The 22,581-nt window shown below is 35.9% G+C and overlaps 4 protein-coding genes across 4 annotated transcripts; 2 read left to right on the forward strand and 2 right to left on the reverse strand.

Annotated features, from left to right (window-relative positions):
- Nucleotides 1-949: 949 nt before the first annotated feature.
- Nucleotides 950-6,252, forward strand: LOC121260555 (cation/calcium exchanger 5). Its single transcript, XM_041162484.1, has 2 exons — nt 950-1,910; nt 5,148-6,252. The coding sequence occupies exons 1-2, from the start codon at nt 1,077-1,079 to the stop codon at nt 5,910-5,912; spliced, it is 1,599 nt and encodes a 532-aa protein (XP_041018418.1). The 5' UTR covers nt 950-1,076; the 3' UTR covers nt 5,913-6,252.
- Nucleotides 6,253-6,931: 679 nt separating this feature from the next.
- On the forward strand, nt 6,932-10,028 carry LOC121260636 (nuclear transcription factor Y subunit C-3). Its single transcript, XM_041162577.1, is given in 4 exon segments — nt 6,932-7,159; nt 7,311-7,354; nt 8,992-9,595; nt 9,598-10,028. Coding segments are annotated over 2 exon segments (786 nt in total). The 5' UTR covers nt 6,932-7,159; nt 7,311-7,354; nt 8,992-9,024; the 3' UTR covers nt 9,813-10,028.
- A 1,433-nt stretch (nt 10,029-11,461) lies between these two features.
- Nucleotides 11,462-15,271, reverse strand: LOC121260635 (increased DNA methylation 2-like). Its single transcript, XM_041162576.1, is given in 4 exon segments — nt 11,462-11,909; nt 12,387-13,271; nt 13,274-13,417; nt 15,214-15,271. Coding segments are annotated over 3 exon segments (1,269 nt in total). The 5' UTR covers nt 13,410-13,417; nt 15,214-15,271; the 3' UTR covers nt 11,462-11,661.
- Nucleotides 15,272-20,853: 5,582 nt separating this feature from the next.
- LOC121259568 lies at nt 20,854-21,390 on the reverse strand. The gene is made up of 2 exons (XM_041161199.1): nt 21,182-21,390; nt 20,854-21,136 (listed from the first exon to the last, which is right to left on the reverse strand). The coding sequence occupies exons 1-2, from the start codon at nt 21,388-21,390 to the stop codon at nt 20,854-20,856; spliced, it is 492 nt and encodes a 163-aa protein (XP_041017133.1).
- Nucleotides 21,391-22,581: the final 1,191 nt, after the last annotated feature.

Here is a 22,581-nt window from a genome sequence, read left to right on the forward strand (position 1 = left end):
TTATATTTTATGGGTGAAAATAATAAAATATTTTGACAATTTAGCAAAATAAAAGTAGTATTATAAATAAACATTAGGTAACTATTTAGATTTATACAGTTCTAAAATATATAAGTCTTACATATTCTATTGGAAAAAGTTTGGAAATATATGGTACCAATATGAAAAATTCTTTTTTTTTTTTTTTTCTCTTTTCTTTTGTCTTAACTTTTTTTTATGGATAGTGTGCGAAAATTATACACCCTGATACTAATACTATGAGTTTTGCTATACAGAAGAAGCAAGTGTGTTAGCACACCACTTATAATAGGACCCATTATAACTTAAAAAAAAAATCAAAATGCCAATCAGTTTTTAATATTATTGATGTGAAAAGCTTCCATATTAGCAGTGTACCGAATGTGTTAAAAATAAGATTTTTAAATAGATTTTTTTATATCAAATTAATTATAGACAACTAATTTACAATTTATAGACAACTTTAAATATAATAATATTTTTTTATTAGATTTAAACATATCAAATCAAAAGTAAAAGTCAAAATCAAATTTAAAATAATATTATTTTATTATATAATTGTATACAAATTGTTATTTACCAGTAAGTTTATCATGGATAATTCTACGTATAATTTTGAAGTGCATAAATATCACGCAATCGTTTTAAAAATAAGTATGGTTCATTATTAAAAAATTAATTTTTTTCATATAAATAGCATGTTTTATAATTTTTTTTAAACGTTTACGGGATTATTAGACAATTAACTGTCAATATTTTTCTCGTTTATCGTTGACATGTTTAGATTTGGGAGTAAATAAAACATGACACAGACATGTAACTTCATTTTTAGATGCGATCACTGGATGTATGCTTTCTGGGCAATTGGGTTCTCCCTGGGAAAAGATTCGGCTTTTTTCCTCCTCTAAATATTCCTGTTTTATGATTTTCCACTTCGTTGGTTGATAGATTAGAATCAACCAATTTCATAACACGGCCGATTAACAGGCGCACAGAGGGAGCCAGGAGGGACAGTGCCACTTGAAAGGGAGCGGCCTTGATGTGAATCAATCCATGGCATGGCCTTCTCTCTCCCCCATTCCCTCAAAATCATTGTACTTTCTGTCTCCCTCCTCTCCTCCTTCCTCTTCTTCCTCCTCAAATCCCCGTCCCACCCATACCCTTTTTCCCCAGTCCCCCATAGATCGCTCCTCACCAGAAGATCCCAACCTTGCTCCAAATCCACCTCTGATACCCTCCTCGACTACTCCTGCCTATTCAGCCAAAACCCGTTTCTTTCTATCTCTTCCCTCTCCTTCCTCATCCTCCTTTTCTTCTACATCCTCATCAAGACCGCACAGGACCACTTCTCCATAGTCACTACCAAACTAGCCCACCAACTAAATCTATCACCAACAATCGGTGCTGTTACTCTATTAGCCTTGGGCAATGGAGCTCCTGATGTGTTTTCATCGGTTGCCGCTGTACGCGGAGGCCACTACCGAACTGGGTTCGGTGCAATACTCTCAGCGGGCACTTTTGTATCTGCATTAGTTGTTGGTTTCGTGGCAATCTACGCCGCACCCTTCTCGGTGGATCCCGTACCGTTTGTGAGGGACGTGTTGTTTTATTTGATTGCGGCGTTGTTCTTGTTCTATGTGTACCTCAGTGCGGAGATTTTTCTGTGGCAGGCTGTTGGGTTTGTTGGGTTTTATGTATTTTTTGTTGGGATTGTGTTCTGGATGGACTGGGGACTTAGCGGAGGGAGAAGGAAAGGTCGGGGTGAGTTGGGTATGGTTGGGGAAGGTGAGATGGAGAAGGCATTGGCCGTGGTGGACTACGAGATTGGAGAGGTTTCAGGAAACTTGAAGGAAGTAAAGTCAGGCTTCGGGTTTTGTCAATCGCTTGGACTGGTATGTTTGAGATGAGAATTGGGTCCTTGTTAGAATGTTTATAACGTTGCTGAATATTTGGGGTTTCTGTGTATTTATCGGTTTATTTGAATGTATGGTACTAATGTATGTTGGCCTTAGTTTATTAATCGAGTTCATGTGTCATTAATGTGATTTTGGGAATAGAATCTAGGTATGCGTAGGTTTATATAACAACCCAGTACGTGCTGTGTTCAATTATTACATAAAAATGACAGCAACTTGTAAAAGTTCATGGACCGACCAGAAATAACCTTACTAACTGCCTCAGCATTTACTGAAGCTTTTACTTCTGTTCAATATATAATGACTGAAGCTAACTTTGGTTTGTTAATCCAATCAGTTCATTGATGGTAGGTAAATAAGATGGTCCTGATGATGATCCTGCACATATTTCGTGTGAATCTTACTGGTGGCTTTGAAATACCTCGTCAATTGAATTGGGCTACAGGTGTGGTTTTGGCTGTATTGACCGCATATTTTTCATTTCTAGTGTTCTAGTCAGTTTTGTTTCCATAATCAGATATTTGGATCTGAAACGGAATTGCTTTCTAGTAAATTGTAGAGCCAGTGAAATGGTTCCTCGCAAGCTCTTGGATTCCATGGCTAAGGCTTACTTTGGCGGATTTTAGGTTAGGGTGGAGGAGTAAGATTTTTTTTTTGGGGGGGGCGGGGAGTGTTCGTATTCTGCTCAGTGCACAGACGGGGGAAATGTCTTCAGGGTAGTTATTTTGTGGTTTTATTTTTCCTAGCCTGGTTGCAATATGTCTTCTTTTATTGCTGGGTATATAATCATGTATTGCCAATTTGCTATAGAATAGAGTCATGGTCAAACAGCTTGTTTGCTTGAAAGCAAATGCTTGGAAACGATCTGACACCTTTTCTTTTTCTTTTATCTGTGTGCACTAACATGTGCACCTTTCATCCTGTATGCATATGCATGGTCAAACAGCTTGTTTGCTTGAAAGCAAATGCTTGGAAATGATCTGACACCTTTTCTTTTTCTTTTATCTGTGTGCACTAACACGTGCACCTTTCATCCTGCAATAGATGATATGCTTTCTCTGATGCTCTATTCCGAAATAGAGGGAAGTACTTGACCATATAAATTCCTCTCTTACCCTTAAATCCACCGCTGCTCAATGAAACTTACCTTTCCTACATTTAAAAGCACCTTTCCTGGTCCATAGAAGGGTATTTATGTGAGCGTTTAGCTTGTTAAAACGTATGCCATTTATAAATATGTTCATCTACTAGATGAGGGAAGGAAAATATGTGTATGCATATGCCTGTGTTTTTGGCAGATGTGATATACGTTGGTTTTGAGACTTATATAAATATTTGGGTTTCATAATTGATTTCTATATGTGAATACATTGTAATTTTTCATTATCTTAAAACCTTTTGAAAAAATACTTTAAGCAATTATGAATTCTTCCACGTGTCATTACAGAAAACTTAGCCAAGAAATTGTTAATGCTTTTGAATTAGCTTGAAGTTTGGACCTATTAAATGGAGGATTCTAAGTAGTTGAGGAATTAGAATGTTCAATTTATCATATAGTTGATGGTAATGGAGGGAAAGAAAGAATGTTCTACTTTGACCAAGGAGAACTTGAACTAAAGCATATGCTATTATCTTGAGCCGAGGCATGAAAGGTAGTGTAGAATTTATGGATCTACACAAGTTAGGTACTTCTCATTTATGATTTTCTTCTTTCGATTGTAAACTCTAGTTAGGTACTTCTCATGTATACTCCCCGTGTACTTGGGCTTTGCCTACTTTTATGAATAAAACTTCTTGATTACCTATAAAAAGAAAAAAAAAAAATGAATTTATGGATCTTCTATATATGAGGGTCATGGAAATGAAACAATTTTGGTCGATTTACTATTTGAAGTCAAATACAGTTGTGGTGCCTGGTGTAAAATATAAATTGTAAAGCTTAATTTTATAGGAGCGAAGTGCCCAAATCTTGCAGCAAGATTTTCCCCTTCATTTTGGAGGATTAAGTAGGGGTGTGCAAAATTCCGAAAATTCCGACTCCGTCCGACTTCCGCTCCGACTCCGACTCCGACTTCTTCGGAGTCATCGGAATTCGGAGTCGGAATTCGGAGTAGCTCCGAATATCTATTCAGAGTCGGAGTCGGAGTCGGAGCTCCAAGAAGCTCCGATTCCGACTCCAAAATTTTTTTTACTGTACACTTGCGCTCGAGCGAGGTGTCGAGCGCAAGTCGAGCACACGTTGTATTGAACATTGGCTCGATCGACATGTCGAGCGGAAGTCAAGCGACATGTCGAGCGGAAGTCGAGCGAACCTCTCTTGAAAGAGTTCCGCTCGAGCGCCACATCGAGCTCCGATCTTATGTCGGAGCTCCGATAGGAGGTCGGAGTCGGAGCTCCAATTTGGCTCCGACTCTTGTCGGAGTCGGAGGTCGGAAACAAGCACTCCGACTCCGTCGGAGTCGGAGCCCAGCCCTAGGATTAAGGTCTTTGCTGAGAGCACAGCTGTAAGAAGCTTTAAGGTGTCCTCGGAGTTTTTCTTGCTCCAAGATATACCTAACTTGAGTATGTGGATGGAAGAGAGGTTTAGAATTATCAGGGTTATCACTTGGCAAATTGGAAGTGGGTACCTGCCTTGCACACTTGATCATGTGAAACAATATTAATCTGCATTGATGCTGATTTAGTACAAGTGATGCTTGATTCTTGGATTTATCATGCGTCTACCATGTTCTATGCTTAAAATTATGTTGAATGTTGATAATCAACACTATAAAATGTCTGCTATAATTGACAAGGTGAAATACCTACTTGGAAGAGCTGCTAGAACAAAGAATTCCACATTGACATATAGATAAACCAAGGGATCATTTCGAAGTGCTTAATCTACTTGGTGCCATTGAAATATTTCTGGGGTCTTCTGATCGGTAAAGTCATTTATTGCATGCTTTTGAAATGCATTCTTCCAATGCTGTGCAGGCTAGACTAATAAATTGAAGGTAACAAAAGGGATTAGTTTTTTTGCATCCTTCCCTTATCTAACAATCCTCGCCACTATTTGGAACTAGAACTGTTGTAAACACCATTTAATTTCTCTTCTAATCTCTGTGAATTTTTATGTTCAGGTTCAGATTGTTCTATATCTACATGAATCGATTGCAAGTAGTTTTCTTCAACTGATTGTCCTTAAGTTTTTGCTTTGAAATGCATATGCAGATCTCAAAAGTATGGGAGCTTCCTGTCTCGGTTCTTTTGAAGCTCACAATTCCACAAACTGCACCTTCAGAATGGAGCAGATTTTACGCAGCAGCTAATGTCACTCTTTGCCCCCTGGCCCTTTTATATTCTTGCAACTCATTCATGCCATTTGATCATCCCATCGTTTTCCTCCTGCCACACACCCATTTCCCTCTCTGGTCTATAGTTTTATTGGCAAGCTTTCCTCTTGCAGTTCTTCACTTCATAGTAGAGAAAGAGCCCCCCAAAACTGAGAAAATGCCTTTATTACTCATAGCATTTGTTATGAGTGTGTTTTGGATTTCTACTATTGCTGGGGAACTGCTGAACTGCCTTGCAGCACTTGGGGCAATTCTTGAAGTGCCACCATCCCTCCTTGGGCTCACAGTACTTGCATGGGGAAATTCAGTGGGTGACTTGGTTGCTGATGTGGCAGTTGCCAAAGCAGGTCAGCCAGCAATGGCCATGGCCGGTTGCTTTGCTGGGCCGATGTTTAACATGCTTGTTGGGCTTGGAACAGCTTTGGTGATACAAACAGCCAATATCTATCCAAACGCTTATGAGCTCCATTTTCATGTGGGCATCGTTATGGCATTTGTCTTCCTGCTACTGAGCTTGATGGGGTCTCTGCTGGTTATTACATGGAATAGATTCCGGGTGCCTAGGTTCTGGGGATTCTGTCTTGTTAGCCTGTATATTCTTTTTACAGCCGTAAGCTTAGTAATTGCTAAGTTTTCACAGTGATTTTGACGCTTGTTGGACGTACTAATCTATAGACTACATTGATAAATGCAAAACTGTGTGAAAGAAATGCGGCTGCTCTATACCCGCTGGATATCTCTGCCTGGTGATATAAGCCTGTTTCTCGGATTAGAAGAAGAAGAATGAAGGGATTGAGTAGCTGCAATTGAAAGATAGGTAGCTCATACCTTGGATAAATCTTGGTTCCTGTTTGTTTCTACACTGCTTTGAGGAGATTCTTTATTGACTAGCTAAAATTCTTATTAATTTATATGAATAATCTACTTGTAAGAGAGAATGTTTATTTAGCATGATATCTTGTCAACAACATATTCAAATTGCAGTCCTTAGCTTATTATATATATGTTTATCAGATAGTTTATTCATATGTTTATCTTAATCATTTATATTCTAAGGCAGCCATTCTGGTCATGTCAATCAAATTCCTCTTGTTGTGAGCTTAACTCATAAATGGTCCTCACTGGGATAGATTGGTGCCAAAGGTATGCTTAGATTGTGGCATAAAGAATAACAGTAAAGATGTTAAAAAATGAGCTAACAAGGGAGAGGGTGGAGAAACAACCAGATAGACCATTGATAATTCATACCATTCCCAAACCAAACAAACCACTTTTCTCATTCTTACTTTATGCAACTTTAATCTCATCAACTTTAATTTCAGTTCATCTCATTGACCTGAAACGTCACTTCACTTCACTTTTTTATTAACGACTGGCTATCATACAAGGTAGACAGGTTTTTAACTTCTAAGAAACTGGCAATTAACAGCAAAAAGGGTACAAAAAATGGGCTTGAAAAACAGACTCGAATCAGATTCACCCACTTTACTCAGACCAGATTTGGTTATATTCATAATCTATCAACAATAATATTGATAAAAGATTAAAAAAACATGTATCCACAATAATAATATTTTTAAATATTTGAGTTTTAATGAATATATATTTATATACATATTCATTCAATAAAGTTATAAACTAACCAAACTGCAATGGGAGTTTAGCTGAATCAACTTCGAACAGAACTCAATGGAATGAATAGTCGTCTTGTCCACGAGGTCTTGTCTCTAACAAATGGTAGAATGAAGTTATAATGAAGGGTAAAACTGTCCGAACAAAAGGCACCCACGGAACAAAAGTTCTTGGGTTCGTTCTGACAACGTTATAACTCGGAATCAGAAACACACTCGGTTTTTCCGTTTCTTTCTCGCGCTTCCTTCTTTTCTTTAGGTTCGTTTTGTTTGTCCTCCAACCCTAAATTTGATATCAATAAAATTGGGGTCTTTTGCTCTCGGTGAAGATTTTCCAAAAATTGCTTCGACCCCGAATGCATAGAACGGATCTCTGACAAGCTTTTCTGATTTTGTTGCTGTCTTCTCAGGCGTCCTCAGTCTTGCGGAGCAGAGCCACGTCCGTCTGAAAAGGGTACTGTGTTTCTTTCTTTCTTTCTGTAATGTATACATGCAAGATGTACGTATGTATGTACACATGTATGTGCATATTCTGTGTGACGCATTTGTTTTCTTTTCTGCATCTATTGCCTATTGGGATATTTCTATTTTTATTAGCTTTTATTTTCTTTTTTGGGGGTTGAGTCACTGGTAAATCTTGTTGTAGTTTTGGGCAAGAATTGCTTTATATTGTTTGATTTAATAGTCATATCATTAGTAGCGTTCATTTTTGTCTGTTTCTCCTGTGTTGCATTTTCGACTGTTTTCATTTTCTTTTGAAAACTTAGCTAGGTGACCATGAGGTAATTGTGCGTAGAGCATACCCTTTTGATAAATCTTAATTCCCTCAGAAACTGTAAAATAATGAAATTAAGAGAATTTTGTAGTGGTCATAAGTGATAAAGTTTGGTCCTTTTATTTATTGGTGTACATGAATGAATGTTGGGTTGGAATAGAAAAATTTTGGTCTTTCATCTAGAGATTGCAGCAATTTTTATAGATGGTGATGAAAAATCATCATGAGTAGAGAGAGTCGTTTATTTTATCTGGAGATTGCATAAATTCTTGGATGGCAGTGGTATATTTCCATTTACCATAAGTTTCTTGGGCGTTCATATATACATGGCATTCAATCCTTTTATGCAAATGGTGTTGGAGTCATTTATGGACTCCGATAGGGAATTTACGGCATGGATATTTCGTTCTTTTGGATTAAGTTCATGTTTGATGTATGGTTACTGGTTGGCATAGAGGTAAGCAAGGAATCAATGAACGATTTCTCCTTAAATCCTAGGTGAGTTTTTTGTTGGATTAGTCTGTATTCCTCGACACATAGCGGGGTTCCTTCTAGCTTTCTTAAAAGAAACTTGTTTCTATGCTTTATTTATTGTCATTTGGTTCTATTTAAAGTGACTTCAGTTTTCATAAAAACCGCATGTAGAAACTTGCAGGACTCACACTAGAATTTTGTCTTGACACGTGAGAAAAACTCAATAGCAGCTTTCACTGGTTCTTATACTAGTCTATTAGAAGGAATTATTCTGGAACCAATGGCTTAATTAGGTGCTTGCAGCACTTCATGAGACGTAGATGGAAGACATCTTGTACCATTTCTGAGGGATATGTATTCTAGCTTTAAATGAATTTGTAGAAATACTCTCTTTTTATATAATTTTTTTGCCTGTTGGTGATGAATTTGCCTGTTCTAACGCTTTTTAATATTGCTCTATACACAGTAAATTTTTTATATCTCTTCACCTAAGGGCTTGTGCCTTTTTTTTTTTTAATAATTATTATTAGTTGGTTCTGAATGATAAAGATAGAGGTTCTTCATTATTTTGATGAACTTTCTTATAAAAAAAAAATTGATGAACTTTCTTGTAATTTGACGCACCTGAATAAATAAAATAATCAGTTTTTCCCTGTCGTCCACAATTGGTATCATGTTTTAGATTCTAACTGCTTTGTTAACAGGGTTGCTTTTGCATTTAAGGATGCAAATTTCATTCATGCATTTTATTTTGACCAACATTAATATTATACTGACCACGTGTTGCAAAAGATGTTCCTAACTCTACTTTCTTTGTTTTGTTCTGATTTCAATAAATGCAGAGGCATTAAATTGTGTTATTTAGTTGGATCAGAATGGATCAGCAAGGGCATAGCCAGCCCGCATCTGTGGGACTTGTTGGTAGTGGAGCCCAATTGCCTTATGCCACAAACCCATATCAGACAAACCAAATGACTGGAGCACCGAGTCATGGATCTGTTGTTACTTCAGTTGGAGCTATTCAAACTACAAGTCAGCCTGCTGGAGCTCAGCTCCCACAACACCAGCTTGCTTATCAGCACATCCACCAGCAACAACAACAGCAACTTCAGCAACAACTCCAATCTTTTTGGGCAAATCAGTACCAAGAAATTGAGAAGGCAACTGATTTCAAGAACCATAGCCTTCCCCTAGCAAGGATCAAGAAGATTATGAAGGCTGATGAGGATGTAAGAATGATATCAGCTGAGGCTCCAGTAATATTTGCCAGAGCATGTGAAATGTTTATATTGGAGTTGACCTTGAGATCTTGGAATCACACGGAAGAGAACAAAAGGAGGACACTTCAAAAGAATGACATCGCAGCAGCAATCACAAGGACTGATATATTTGATTTCCTAGTTGACATTGTGCCAAGGGAGGATCTGAAAGATGAAGTACTGGCATCAATCCAAGAGGAACAATACCTGTTGGGGGGCATGCTGATGCTCTCCCTTATTGTTATATGCCACCTCATCATGCACCAGAGGTTGGGACTCCTGGGATGATCATGGGTAAGCCTGTGATGGACCCTGCTATGTATGCTCAACAGTCGCATCCCTACATGGTTCCACAGATGTGGCCACAAACATCAGAACAACAGCAATCGCCCTCAGATCATTAGTAGCTGTAGCGTGGAAGTTGAGAAGCGCAAGTTCTCCTTTTTATTTGTTGCTGACTTGCGGTTGAAAATTGAAATAGTGAAGGTGGTGTAGTTGCTCAATGTCTGTATCCTGTTTTAGATTTTTTCTGGTGAAAAACTTGGATGGTGATGATGTAGATAACCAAATTTATGGTTTTTAATCTTATCATTACACGGTAGATATTCCATTTTCATTGATTTAGAATTAGTGTCATGGATAATTCTCCTTCTATCATGCTTTTCTTATGATGGATGCAGCCTGGTATATTCTGTCTGCCTATTTTGCACCCTTTGACATTGAACGTCTATTTTTATAGTTCTCTTTTGAGATGAAGAGAAATACGAACACAGAGATATGCTTTGAGAGCTTTGAGTTTATATTTTGGTCTTGCAAAAGCAACACCAAGTATAAGGGAGAACTTCCATCCCTATGGGCTTTAACATGTAAAGAGCAGACCCCTTGCATGGTTTTTTTCCCCTTGAGTTCGTGCACCTTTTAATGAGAATATCCTCAACTGCAGTGAGCATTTCTTCACTGTTTTGTTTCAAATAAATGGCACCTGAAAGTGATGTTTACTCCTTGGGTAAATTCTTAGTAATTGTTTCCAAAAATGATCCTATAATCTTTTCTTTAGTTGTCCCACTAGGATCATCGTTTCACTTGCGACTGTTCTTTGCACTCTTTTTTATTTAGTTCGTTTGTAGAGTAGTTGTTCATCAGAAGACGGCTGAGAATTTCAGCACAACGTATAAGAATGCTTTAGTAATGAAAAAAATTGCAATCAGGATTGAGCTTAAGATTTGCATCCGTCCGGTAGATAATATGCTTGAAAAGATGAGGCTATCATGATTGAACTGCATTGAGCTGGCCTTTCTTTGTGTTTGTGATTTTTTTTTTTTTTTTGGTTGCTGGTTAAAAAATTATTACTCAAGGTGTATAAATTAAATTCTTCCACCTTTGATGAGCACAAACTAAAAAGTAATTTTGTGTATCTGGGGATCTTCTTGCTTTTCTTTCATTCTGTCTTTTTCTTTCTTCTCCAATGGAGTATACTGTCCACGGGCAGCATTTGATATTGTTGGATTGAGACTATCTCCATCTCTATCCAGATTGTAGAAAGTGGTAGGATCATAAAATTGTAAAGAATCTTATCTAGAATTAAACGGGATAGTGCACCTGAACCTGGGCTACAGAAACCCTGTAAAGGGAGATGAGGTTCAAGGATGCTGCATGTGGGAAGTTGTGGGATGTGATTCCGACAACCTAGTTTCAACTGCAGTCGAAGTGTCTGTGTGGACCTATCACCAAAGAAAGAACTAAGTCGGGAGACACTGTTTTCATTTCTGATTTCCCATAAAGCATTTTGCAAAGAACATCAGATCGTCCTGGTTGACTACATCAAGTTAACCAGGAAATCACCAAAGAAAATCATCAGGCGGGTCAAGTAGATGCATATGGCTATATGGGTTTCTTATCCCAGTCTTGTTAACTAACATTCAAATAGAAACCCAGAAATAGAACAAGAAAAAATAGTTACGCTGTCAATGACCAATTTTGCCCATATACACAACAGCTTCTCATCATGGTGTTAGCTTTGTTATAGGATAGTTTTAATTAAAGCGCCAAGAGAGGTTTTGAAAGGCATCAAAATTGAGCCATCATCTCACGTCTCAACAGAAAAAAAATATTTGAAAATAAAAACTTACATTAAAAGATGGAGATGCTATACAATGGTTTTTAAAACGCTAGCAACGTAGCACTTCTAAACTGAATATACAGTGCCCAGTCATGCCTGAAGAGAGAGAATTAAACAAGGCATGGGCTTACTTATCATCTCTTGTGACTCCCTTTCATCACAATTCCCTCAAGAATCCCGTCAGTGCCAAAATTACCACTGAATTGTTGAAGATCAACTGGATCAGGTAGCTGAAATGAGATGGAAAAGTGCCCTGGTGGACAGAGGTTATGCGTCTGCATCTCAAACACTTGTGAGTACCGGTGCACAGTTTTCTCACCTGTTGTCGTCACTCCCCGTATCAATACTTTGCCATCACTTTCAATTTCACAGCTAAATTCCCCTGCAGTTGACTGCAAGGCACATACTAAGGAGAAAAAAAAAAGGGATTGGGGCTATGAGAGCAGTAAAGAAGCAAGGGATTTTTTTAATATCAAGTTGACACTTTTAGTCATCAAATATAACAAAAGTATAACAAAAGACCCAATCATATATGAGCAGGAAACAAGCCAATTTATTTGAATTGCTTAGATAACCTTCATTGAAAAGTGCCATACCCATGTGGGGAGGAATGGATCGGGAGAATTCAGTTTGGATGCCATATCAAATGAAATAATTTTGGCTCATATTCCTATGCAGTTAAAATTATAACTCCATTCTTAAAACCTCGTCAAACAGATAATGCAAACAAAGAACATGGGTTTTTGTCATATTCCTAGAACACACGATACAAAATTCTGAGTCATAAAGACATTTTACTACTACCTTGGAAAACCGTAGTGTCAGAGATGGATTATCTCAGTTCTAATAAGCAACTTACTTTCATCCCTTTTCACCCCTGGTAGAGAGACACGAAAGAGGTACGAGTCTTCACATTCTCCAATGTCCATTAGTCCTATGACTGGTCCCACCCGCCCTGTGGCTGCACTCCCAGTCAATGCCAATCCACTTTTCGTAGCAGCTACAATATTAGTCCACTCTTTTTTAGTTGGATGAGAAGGAAGAATAATAATTGCTGGACCAACTCTCTCCACATCCACAGGATCAGAGTTATCATCAGTTGGCAGAGGAGCCATATAACTATACATCATAGATTTTGCATTATATGGCACACTACTTACAGATGCCACAACATGTCTATGTTGCCAAGGATCCTGTGGCCTGAGGAGATCATCTAAACGTCTTGTTCTTTTAGAAAAACGGGAAGACCGGGTGGGAGTCAACTCTCTGTTTTCAGCCTCATGCACTGGTGCAGTACACATAACACCACAATTTGTAGAAGTATTCAATCTTGCAGAATCTCTATCCAAAAGCAAATTCCTGAGTCCAGTTAGCCTCTTGAACCTTTCAGTATCCTCTGGCTTAATGTAAAAAATCTCAGGGTTGCTAATAAATATAATGTTGTGAACGATCTTATAATGATTGTTCAACTGCGAAGGATGATGCAATTGTGGAGGAAAGAGATCAGGAAATTGAGGGTAACTGGCAGTGGGGTCTTGTCCATGAACAGGGACATTGCCCTCGAAGAACTGGTGCAGCAATGGTAATTTAACAACCACAGATTCAGCAGCCTTCCTAAGTACATAAAGGTACACCTGCTCTACTTCCACTGTTTTCATGTGGGTGCCAGCCAGTTGATCAAGTGTATTAGGAGGAAGTCCCTCAGCTATTCTTTGCAATAATGACTTTCGGTGACTCTCCCCTTGAGATCAGGCCCAAAGTAGGTACCCATGATGAAGTACAAGAGGAATAGCTGATTATCATCTGGAATACCACTTTGTTCATTGTTGGATTCTACTCTCGTGGCAGTGAGAGGTTCAGTAGCCTGAGATAAGTCATCCATTGCTACTGCTGATTGAAAAAAATTAGAAATCTGAATGAAATTGTAACAAAGAACAGGAAAATTAAACAAGAAAAGAAGACTGATTTTGATCCTAGAAAGAGTTGACAAAATAGCATGGAATCACTGTATAAGATGGACAGATTGAAAGAGCTTATTATTATCAACGGCTTCATAGAAATTACAAGAAACTTTAACTTTTTTTACAACAATTCAGGAAATAGATCCAAGGCAAATAGATCAAATAGGCTCTCTTCAGACTGTCATTAGGTAGTGGGAGATGAAGAAAAACAAGGAGGCAGAGTATTTCGAGGAAGACAGGTCAGTCTGCTAATTCATGGAAAAAGTCTTTCTATGTGCCTTAGCTTGGTACACACCATTTCCTTGGTTGTCAAGACAACTGATAAATGAGCATACAGGACAGAATCAATGTTTCTCCAAAATGAAAATCTTATGAAGGAATGAATATTAACTTCTTTTCCTAGGACCAGAAACATGTTACTCAGGGATGATGGGCATTAGGAACAATGAAACTTTAGCAAGGACCAATGATTCATGTAAACCATGATTGATGGTCAACCAGAATAACAGTCAATTTCATTGCAAAAGATTTTTTTTATAGCAATTAACATTTACACCACTTTGCAACGCCATAAGTTGTGCAATAAGATTTGCCAAACAAGATTTGCCATGGGAATTTGGAGCCTCTTGACAGTATTTAATGCACGTTTCTAAACAGAAACTGTATAAACATAACAAAGGAATTGTCTAGCTAAATATGCAAGATGTACATGGAATGGCCGAAAAGCAACTAAACCAAACCTTGATCTCAACTTTTAATATTGAGAATGGATTGAGGAACATCATGTTGTTTATTTATATTTTATTGGATTTATGAATCAACCAACTTGGAATCAGACGTCATACAAGTGTTCAGCCCTGAGACCAAAACTTGCCCTAAACTTAAAACACAGCTGTAATTATAAATACACATATATGATAAATTACTAGATAATTGGTCAACACAAAGTACGTTTGAAAATGATGGTTACTACACTAAGATTTTATCTGCTCCAAAGCTTGAAAAATGCCACGATCTTATAATTTAGCAGAATATTAAAGGGAAAGCAAAAATGTCATCCCATGCGCAATTAATGGGGAAGTTTCAATGATTGACATATTTGGTGAGGTTGTACAAAAAAATAAAATACCACAATCTTTTAGAAGTGAAATCCACGCCATAGTTTGAGGTTGATTTTTTTTTTGGTGATATCTACTTCAATTAGAAAACTAATACATATAATTACTGTTCAATAAAGCTCACTTCTACCATGCAAACTTGCATTCAAGGAAACGTCATTGTGATCACTTTGACACAGAAATTAATTCATTCGTCAAAATCTCGACTTGCACTAATAGTAGCCACGCTCAAAGAAATTAGCAAACCTGCTTAATTTCAAATGCCATTAAAGCTTACGCTCAAGCATGAAGACACAGACTAAGGGTTTAACCACTAAACAATAACAGAAAATGGATATTCCTTGAAATTCTAGAATTCCCATATGCAAACAAGTGGTGCGAATTTCAACCAACGGGATTTGGTTTCCATCAAAAGTAAAATGGATTCAGTAGTATACGTACTGCATGCAAACACAAAGATCTCATTCAATCCCCACATTGAATTTGAGCACGCCCACGAAACCCTTCTCAAGCTCATAGGAATTCAAAGCACACAAACAACCGACTGATGATGGATATTAACTAACACAACAAATATGCAGAGGGAGCTTATGGAGAAGAAACTAACCAGCGGGAGAGAAATGTTCTGAAACATCTCGAGCCACGATAGAAAAATACCGATTTTCTCTTACTTAGGCTTTGTTTGGAAATATAATTCATCTCAATTTCTCTCAATTCATCATTACAATTTTTTTAAATTCTAACATAAAATATAATAAACAATTCAATTTTTTCAAATCTCAAAATAATAATAAATAATATTTTAATAATATTTTATCAATTCAACTCAACTCACTTCAACATTTAAACGCACTCTTAATTCGAGAGAAACAGTAGTAGTGTTTTATTTTGGTTGCAGAAATTAAAAATAAAACAGTAGTCAGATTTGGATTTCTTATATATTTGCTATTTGAGTAAATACCAAAATTATAGTCAATTTATTTATATATTTCCATACATTTTTCGAAAGGAAAAAATTACTTTGCCTCCTATTTTGACCGCTCAAAGTGACCGCTTACAATTTTTTTTATTTACTCAGTGATTAAGAAAGTGATTTTAAACGTATTGGTATATTTTTTTTATTTTTTAAAAATATTTAAATATATTAAAAAAGTGAATAGAAAAATAAAAAAAAAACATTGACAAAGCACTATCGGTCAAAATGAGCGAGCTACTCTGGACAGCAGAGTAGCCTGACTCTTTTCGAAAAAGTTAATCAAGAAATTGAGAGTCATATATTTTTTATGTTAGGAGAGCCATATCCTTTTATTTATAAGAAATATTTTAACTACAAAGAGATTACACTAGTGGCAGAGTAGGAAATTGTTTTAGGGGGGCCAAGCAAAGCTAAAACTATAAGAAAATATATTTTGTTCTATTTCTATACAATTTTTTCTGCGGTATAGAACAATATGATATTAAGATCTATAATAAAAATAAAATACGTTTAATACAACTTATGTATTAAAAAAGTATGTGATATGTCAAGAATAATATATCATTAAAATAATATAAAGATACTCATACAAATATATCAAACAAAAGAAACACAAAGTGTCTAAAATTGTAACTTGCGTTCTTTTAAAGAAACAAAACCATCAAGTATTGAATCTAAATCAAATTTCTTAGTTATTTCTCTTTCAATATAGACAACTAAATTATTTGCTAGAAACTCATCTTCAATTATGTTACGAAATCTTGTTTTAACAATCTTTATAGTTGAAAATGCTTGTTCACTGGTCGTTGTAGATAATGGAAGAGTCAAAACAAGATGAATCAATCTATTAATAAGATAGTATGTCTTTGATTTCTCTGTCTCTACCAATCTTCGACATAAATCTGGAAGGGATGACAAATTCTGAAATTTTGGATTAGTAAACACATCAACTTCAAAATGCTTCAATTGAAACCTTAAATTAATTTTCTCGTTCTCAGAAAAATCAAGAGGATTATACTTTTCTGTAAGACAATAGATATCATCAATATTAAAGAATTTATAAGCATTATTTGGGTCCAAAGCGAAGCTAAGGGTTAAAAGGTTTGTCGCTCATTCATCAAACCTACTGTCAAGTTCTTGCATTTGAAAATCTATAATAGCATTAAATATTTCGAAATGATAATGATGTTTTATCGTAATGTGATGTCGTTGATGATGATCATGACCTTGTACATAACGAGAGCTCAATTCTAGAATGTCAATATCAAATTTCTTGGAAAAAGAGACAATATTCACAAGTAAATTTTTCTAACCTTCATTTCTCAATTTTTGATTAAATTCTTTTGTAGTGGAAACCATATTATGGCATTGAAGATGTCTTGAGATTTTTGCTACAAAACTTGACTAAAAATATTAGTGATACTTATGATTTCTTTCATTAAATGTAAAATAAATATAAACTGGAATGATGTAATCATTTTATAAGCAACATTGGCATCCCTGCGTTGAGAGTAAGTGGATCATTCTTTTATTATGTTTTCAAGCACCGAGCAAGTGGCTCCAAATATTCGCAGTAGACTGCAAATAGAATAAAAATGAGAACCCCAACGAGAAATATCGGCTTGTTTGACAGTGCCAATTTGGTTAGCTCATTTTCTACTTTCAAGTTCATCAATAGCTATCATATGTGCAATTTGTGTTGCCTGAGCAACTAGCAATTCATCATGACGTTTACATGAAGCACCTACCACATTGATAATGAAATTCAAATTTGAGAAAAGTTCATGAACAGGAACTTACTTCTCTAGATGCAGCAACTACTATTAACTGTAATCGGTGAGCAAAACAATGAATATAGTATGCATATGGGCAATTTTTAAGAAATAATGCTTACAATCCTTTCCATTCACTATCCATATCACTAGCACTATCATATCATTGCCCACAAATATTTTGAATATTAAGACAATGATAAAAAAAACTGCAGATATTTCATTCTTCAGAATCAATGCTGATGTATCTTTAACATATTTACAAGATCAAAAAATTGTTCTTGTATAAAACCATCATCATCAACAAATCTCAAAATTATAGCCATTTGCTCCCTCTTAGTCTCATCTTGTGCCTCATCAATAATAATGCAAAATTTAAAATTTTCAATATCTTTACCAATTTTATTTCTCACTTTGTTTGCAAGAACTTTCAAAATCTCTTTTTGAATTTTCGGAAGTATACTTTGAAGATTTAGGAGCATTTTCCAAAACAAGTTTTCCAACCTTGTGATTATACAAAGCCAAGAGTTTAAGCATCTCAAGAAAATTAACTCGATTTTTTGACTTAGGGGTCTCATCATGACCTATAAAGGCATATCCTTAAAATGGAAGACATCGAACAACATCAATAGATTTTTTTACTTGGAATCGATTGTTGAGAATTTGTTCGAAGCTTTGTGCATTCATTACTTTATCAATATGTTGTGATTATTTTAATAAATCCTCACAAGATTTCAAAACATTATTATGACAAGAGCAAGGTTCCTCCCAATATGATTAAAAAAGGCACAATATTTTTCATTATTAATCTTTTTCTAACTTCTAAATCCTATGACAGTAAATACATCTCATCTAGAACATCGAGATGGTTTCATTGTAGAAAGATAACAAGTTAAACAATATGCAGCATCCTTTGATGGAGAATACTCTACCCAAGATTCAAATTGTACAAACCAAGAAGATTGAAAGCGACGAGGATGCTTTTCAGAACCAAAATATGGATATTTTGATAGACGTATCTGATATGGACCCATTTTCAATTAAACTCTTCTTATTTCATCATATTGATTGACTGGATAGTCCCACATAGGAGGACGTAATCGTGGATCTTGTTGTAGAGAAGCTATATCAATCTCTTTATAATCAAGTGTTGACGATGTAAAATGAATCTCTTCAAACTCCACAATTAGAGAGTTAAGATCAGGATTTTCCTTAGGTTCAATCCTTGGAATTTTAGAATAATTTTCTTGAATATCAATTTCTTTTCTTTTGAAGAATGAGTTGTTAGTTTTTAATTTAGACATAATTCATGAACCTAAATTTAAAATCAAATTAAAACATATAAAATAAAGTTAGATATATATGAATTCAATTACTCATGAAACATGAATTTAACGTTAATCTCTAAGCACAAAATAAATAACCATTCAATAGACATAATTATATATAAGTCAAACCAAGTAGTAATCAATCTGTTTAAAAAAAAAAAAGAAAAAATCTAAACAAAAATACAATTGCATCAATACATGAAAAAAGGGAAAAAGTGAAAAATAACTTCAAAAACACTGCATCAATAGATTCAATACAATTATATATATGAGAGAAAAAGAAAATCAAAAAAAAGAGAAAAAAAAATAGAGAAGAGTCAAACCGTATAACAGGCAGTGATGAAATTATTACCATATATGTAGGCAGCTAGACTATTACAACAGTGTAAGCTGCATGTACACCAAAACTTTGCTTATAGACAACACGTAAGCCCATGATCAAAATCTCTCATTTTTGGTCTTTTGGTAGATGTTAAGGATAAGAGAATTTTCTTTTAGCAGTAGAAAGTTAGAAACTGTAGGCGGCAGTTGGCAGAGAAGAATAAAACCATCATACTTCCTTTTTTTATTTTATTTTTATTGATAGTAAAAACGTGTCATCGTGTTATTAGATCATTTTATTTTATGTGAGATGTATTTTATATTTTATGTGAGATGTATTTTATTTATTTTATTTTTAAATCAGATTAAACTTTTTTAAATTGGACTTATAAGTAATTAATCTATAAGATCAAAATAATTTTGTAGAAGGGGGGCCAAGATAATTTTTTAGAGAGGGGGCCAACACAAGATAAGATTAATATCGTCCTGTTAAATCATAAACAATTAATATGTATTTTTTTTTTCAAATTTTTTGGGGGGGCCATGGCCCACCCTACCTCTTCATAGTTACGCTACTAGATTATACAAAAGTAAACCTATAAAAAGATTACACTTTACATTTATCCATGTATATGTACGTAAGAATCTGCCCTATTGCATTCACTTAGTAACTTATCAACGTATGTATGTATATACGTATATTTGTATGTCTTTACCTCATTGTGGAAACCATTGAAAATAGAATAATTTTTCTCATTAACTACTATTTACTACCCTACACCCTACACCTTATAAGAAAAAAAAGTCGTCAGGTGTGAGGTGTGAGGGTGAATAGTAGCTGATGTATAACATTGTTCTTAGAAATAACAGCAGTAAGGGTTTTGGGGCTCTGTTTGTGGGTTTTCTTTCTCTCGAGGCATTTTTGTGGATGGAGACTTTATGAAGTTTGAGTGTTTTTAGAAATAAAAAAATTTTAACTATGGGAACAAGCGAGTGTTTTGATAATTTGAAGTATAAAATATAAAATTCATAATATTTTAATAGTAAATAATTATTTTATTAAAGGGATGATGATATGATTTCAGATAATCTGTGAATAATAGTATTTTATGTGTCACATTGAGATATGTGTTTGAATGTAAATAAGTTGAGATATGTATTTAAATGTATGAAGTAAGTTGAGATGAATTTAACTTATTTTATGAGAAGTTAAAAATTAAAGTCAAATGGATTGAGATCACTTTAACAACTAATAACATTCAAAAGATATGACTCTCACTTATCAAAAAAAGATATAGCTCTCCTAACTTAAAATGAGATAGTTAATTTATGTACATTATCAAATATATAAATAAAGAGAAGTGCTACTGGCAAAAAAAGATTACATAAAATTAAACCCACAAACTGACATGATTTCATGTGATTCGTTAGATCTACTTTACAAGAAAAATAATTTTATAATCTAATGTGCCGCATTATCCCACATCAGTTTGTAGGTTTACTTTTGTGTAATCTTTTTGTGGCTAAAGTATTTCTCAAATAGATATACTCTTGAATACCCTATACTTTTTTCTATGCAATCTTGGGGTTGGTTTTTAGGTCTTCTTGGTAAATGTTTTCTCTCTGATATTAGTAATAGTGATTTGCTTTTTTCGTACTTTTTGTTTAAGTTAAGGAAAAATCTGAATACAAGCATTTTCGTGCACCCCTTGCGCACGAAATGTTACCTGAAAAAATTAAATCTTGTGTTTTGGTGTGGGACTAAGAGAAACGTCGTCCTCCTTCATCCATTCTCTCGTACCATCCCTCCCCTTCTCTTCTTCTCCAATCTCATTTTTTTCGAGTTTCCTCTATTGTATAGTGAATGGATCAAGATCTTTCTTGTGACGTGGTGATAGTGTTTCTTGGACCATCATCTTTCCTTGTGAAATCCTTGATCTTGGAGACCTTGGAGATGAAACGGACATCGAATGGTCATTAGCTCTGGTGACAACTTGTAATTGAGGTGGTGGCTTTATAGGCTTAATCTTTCTGCCATCGTAGAGCTTGTCTACAAAAAAAGAAGTTCGCTTTAAGTGCCCACTAAAATCGAACTCAAAATCTTCACCACCATCGTTGTTGTTATTGCTTGCCCTATTGTCGGTAGCTTTGGATTTGGGAATCTTGAGCCTTTCTTACCAGTCAAAGGGGATCGAGGAGGATGAGTTTCTGGGGATCACGTCATGAAGAGAGAGGTTGTTGAGCTTGCGATAGAAGGAGGAGGCACAAGTAGGACTAGTAGGGGCACTGAAGTAGAAATTGTCAAATTGTTGAGGGCTGGAAAGAGCAGTCTTGTATGGAGAGGAGCAGGAGCTGTCGAAGTTGAAGTCCACAACTTCCATCTCCATTATCGGATTAATTCAAGGTTTGTGGTTGTTGATTGAGAAGGTGAAGTGTGGTCGCACTATGAGGATTTATATTGTATGCGCTTTGTGTGTGTGTGTGTGTGAGAGAGAGAGAGAGAGAGAGAGAGAGAGGAAGGAGAAAGGAAGAAGAGGGGGTAGAGTATTTCCCGTCGAGTGTAGACGGACGAATGAGAGAAATGATGAGTTTCCCTTCGAGTGCAAGTGGAGTACAGCAGTCGACTGACTCAACTAGAGTCCGTCGACTGCGAAAATTTGGGGGTAGTCCATCATCTTTGTCTTTTTCAATTTTTTGTTTCTAAAATAAAACAACTGCTGACGTGGCAGAACGCTACGTCAGCGATATGCACAAAGGGTGGGATGCCCTCGACCCTGATGTGTGCTTTAGTGTAAGTCGTGACACCGGGATGATGAACACATGGGTAAAAAATCTCAAGCCATCACTCCTCAGGTGGGGCTAGTCTTTCCTGCTCATACTCATCATCTGTATCAAAATCTATGATTCCATGAAACGGAACCGTAGGTAGGAATACCACAATGAGATCTCGCAATCGCAGTAAATAAATCTACAGAGCAACAATCAAGAGTTTCAAGTATGAAATTATACAAACAAACAATGCACAACTGTCATGGAAGCAATACCCCAAAATTTCTATTTTTACAACCATCCCCGAAAATGCATTTATTAGGACCACTCTTGCCAAAAACCTATTTTGTACCCAAAACACATCTATTTATTACGCATGCACCATGGTCTCTCCTATGGACTATGTACATACCTTAGCTCCCTTCGTCACACCACGGGTAATGACCATACATGTGACTTCGTAATGAGCGATGTCTAGCCCCGCACCAGGTGTGTACGTGACCAAGTATCCTCTAGCCCCAACTGGCGGAGAGGCCATAGAGTCGGCATGAGAACGTTACTGTCTTGTTCGAGCTCGTTGTCGCCCGGCGACAAATCAAGAGACGTCACTCAGTTTATTACGCTCCCGAGTGACCTCCATTGAGATAATACCCTATTTCGGCTTGGGTTCGTGATACCCACACACCTACAAAATATTACCAAGACATGAAAATTCAATTTTCAATTTTATCAGCACAGCATACAACATGGCATCGTTGAATAAATCATGGCAGATATCAATAACAATAATATACATATAAGTGACAAGT

The sequence above is a fragment of the Juglans microcarpa x Juglans regia genome, chromosome 4D (assembly GCF_004785595.1).
Source record: "Juglans microcarpa x Juglans regia isolate MS1-56 chromosome 4D, Jm3101_v1.0, whole genome shotgun sequence".
In the NCBI taxonomy this organism is placed as follows: Eukaryota; Viridiplantae; Streptophyta; class Magnoliopsida; order Fagales; family Juglandaceae; genus Juglans; species Juglans microcarpa x Juglans regia.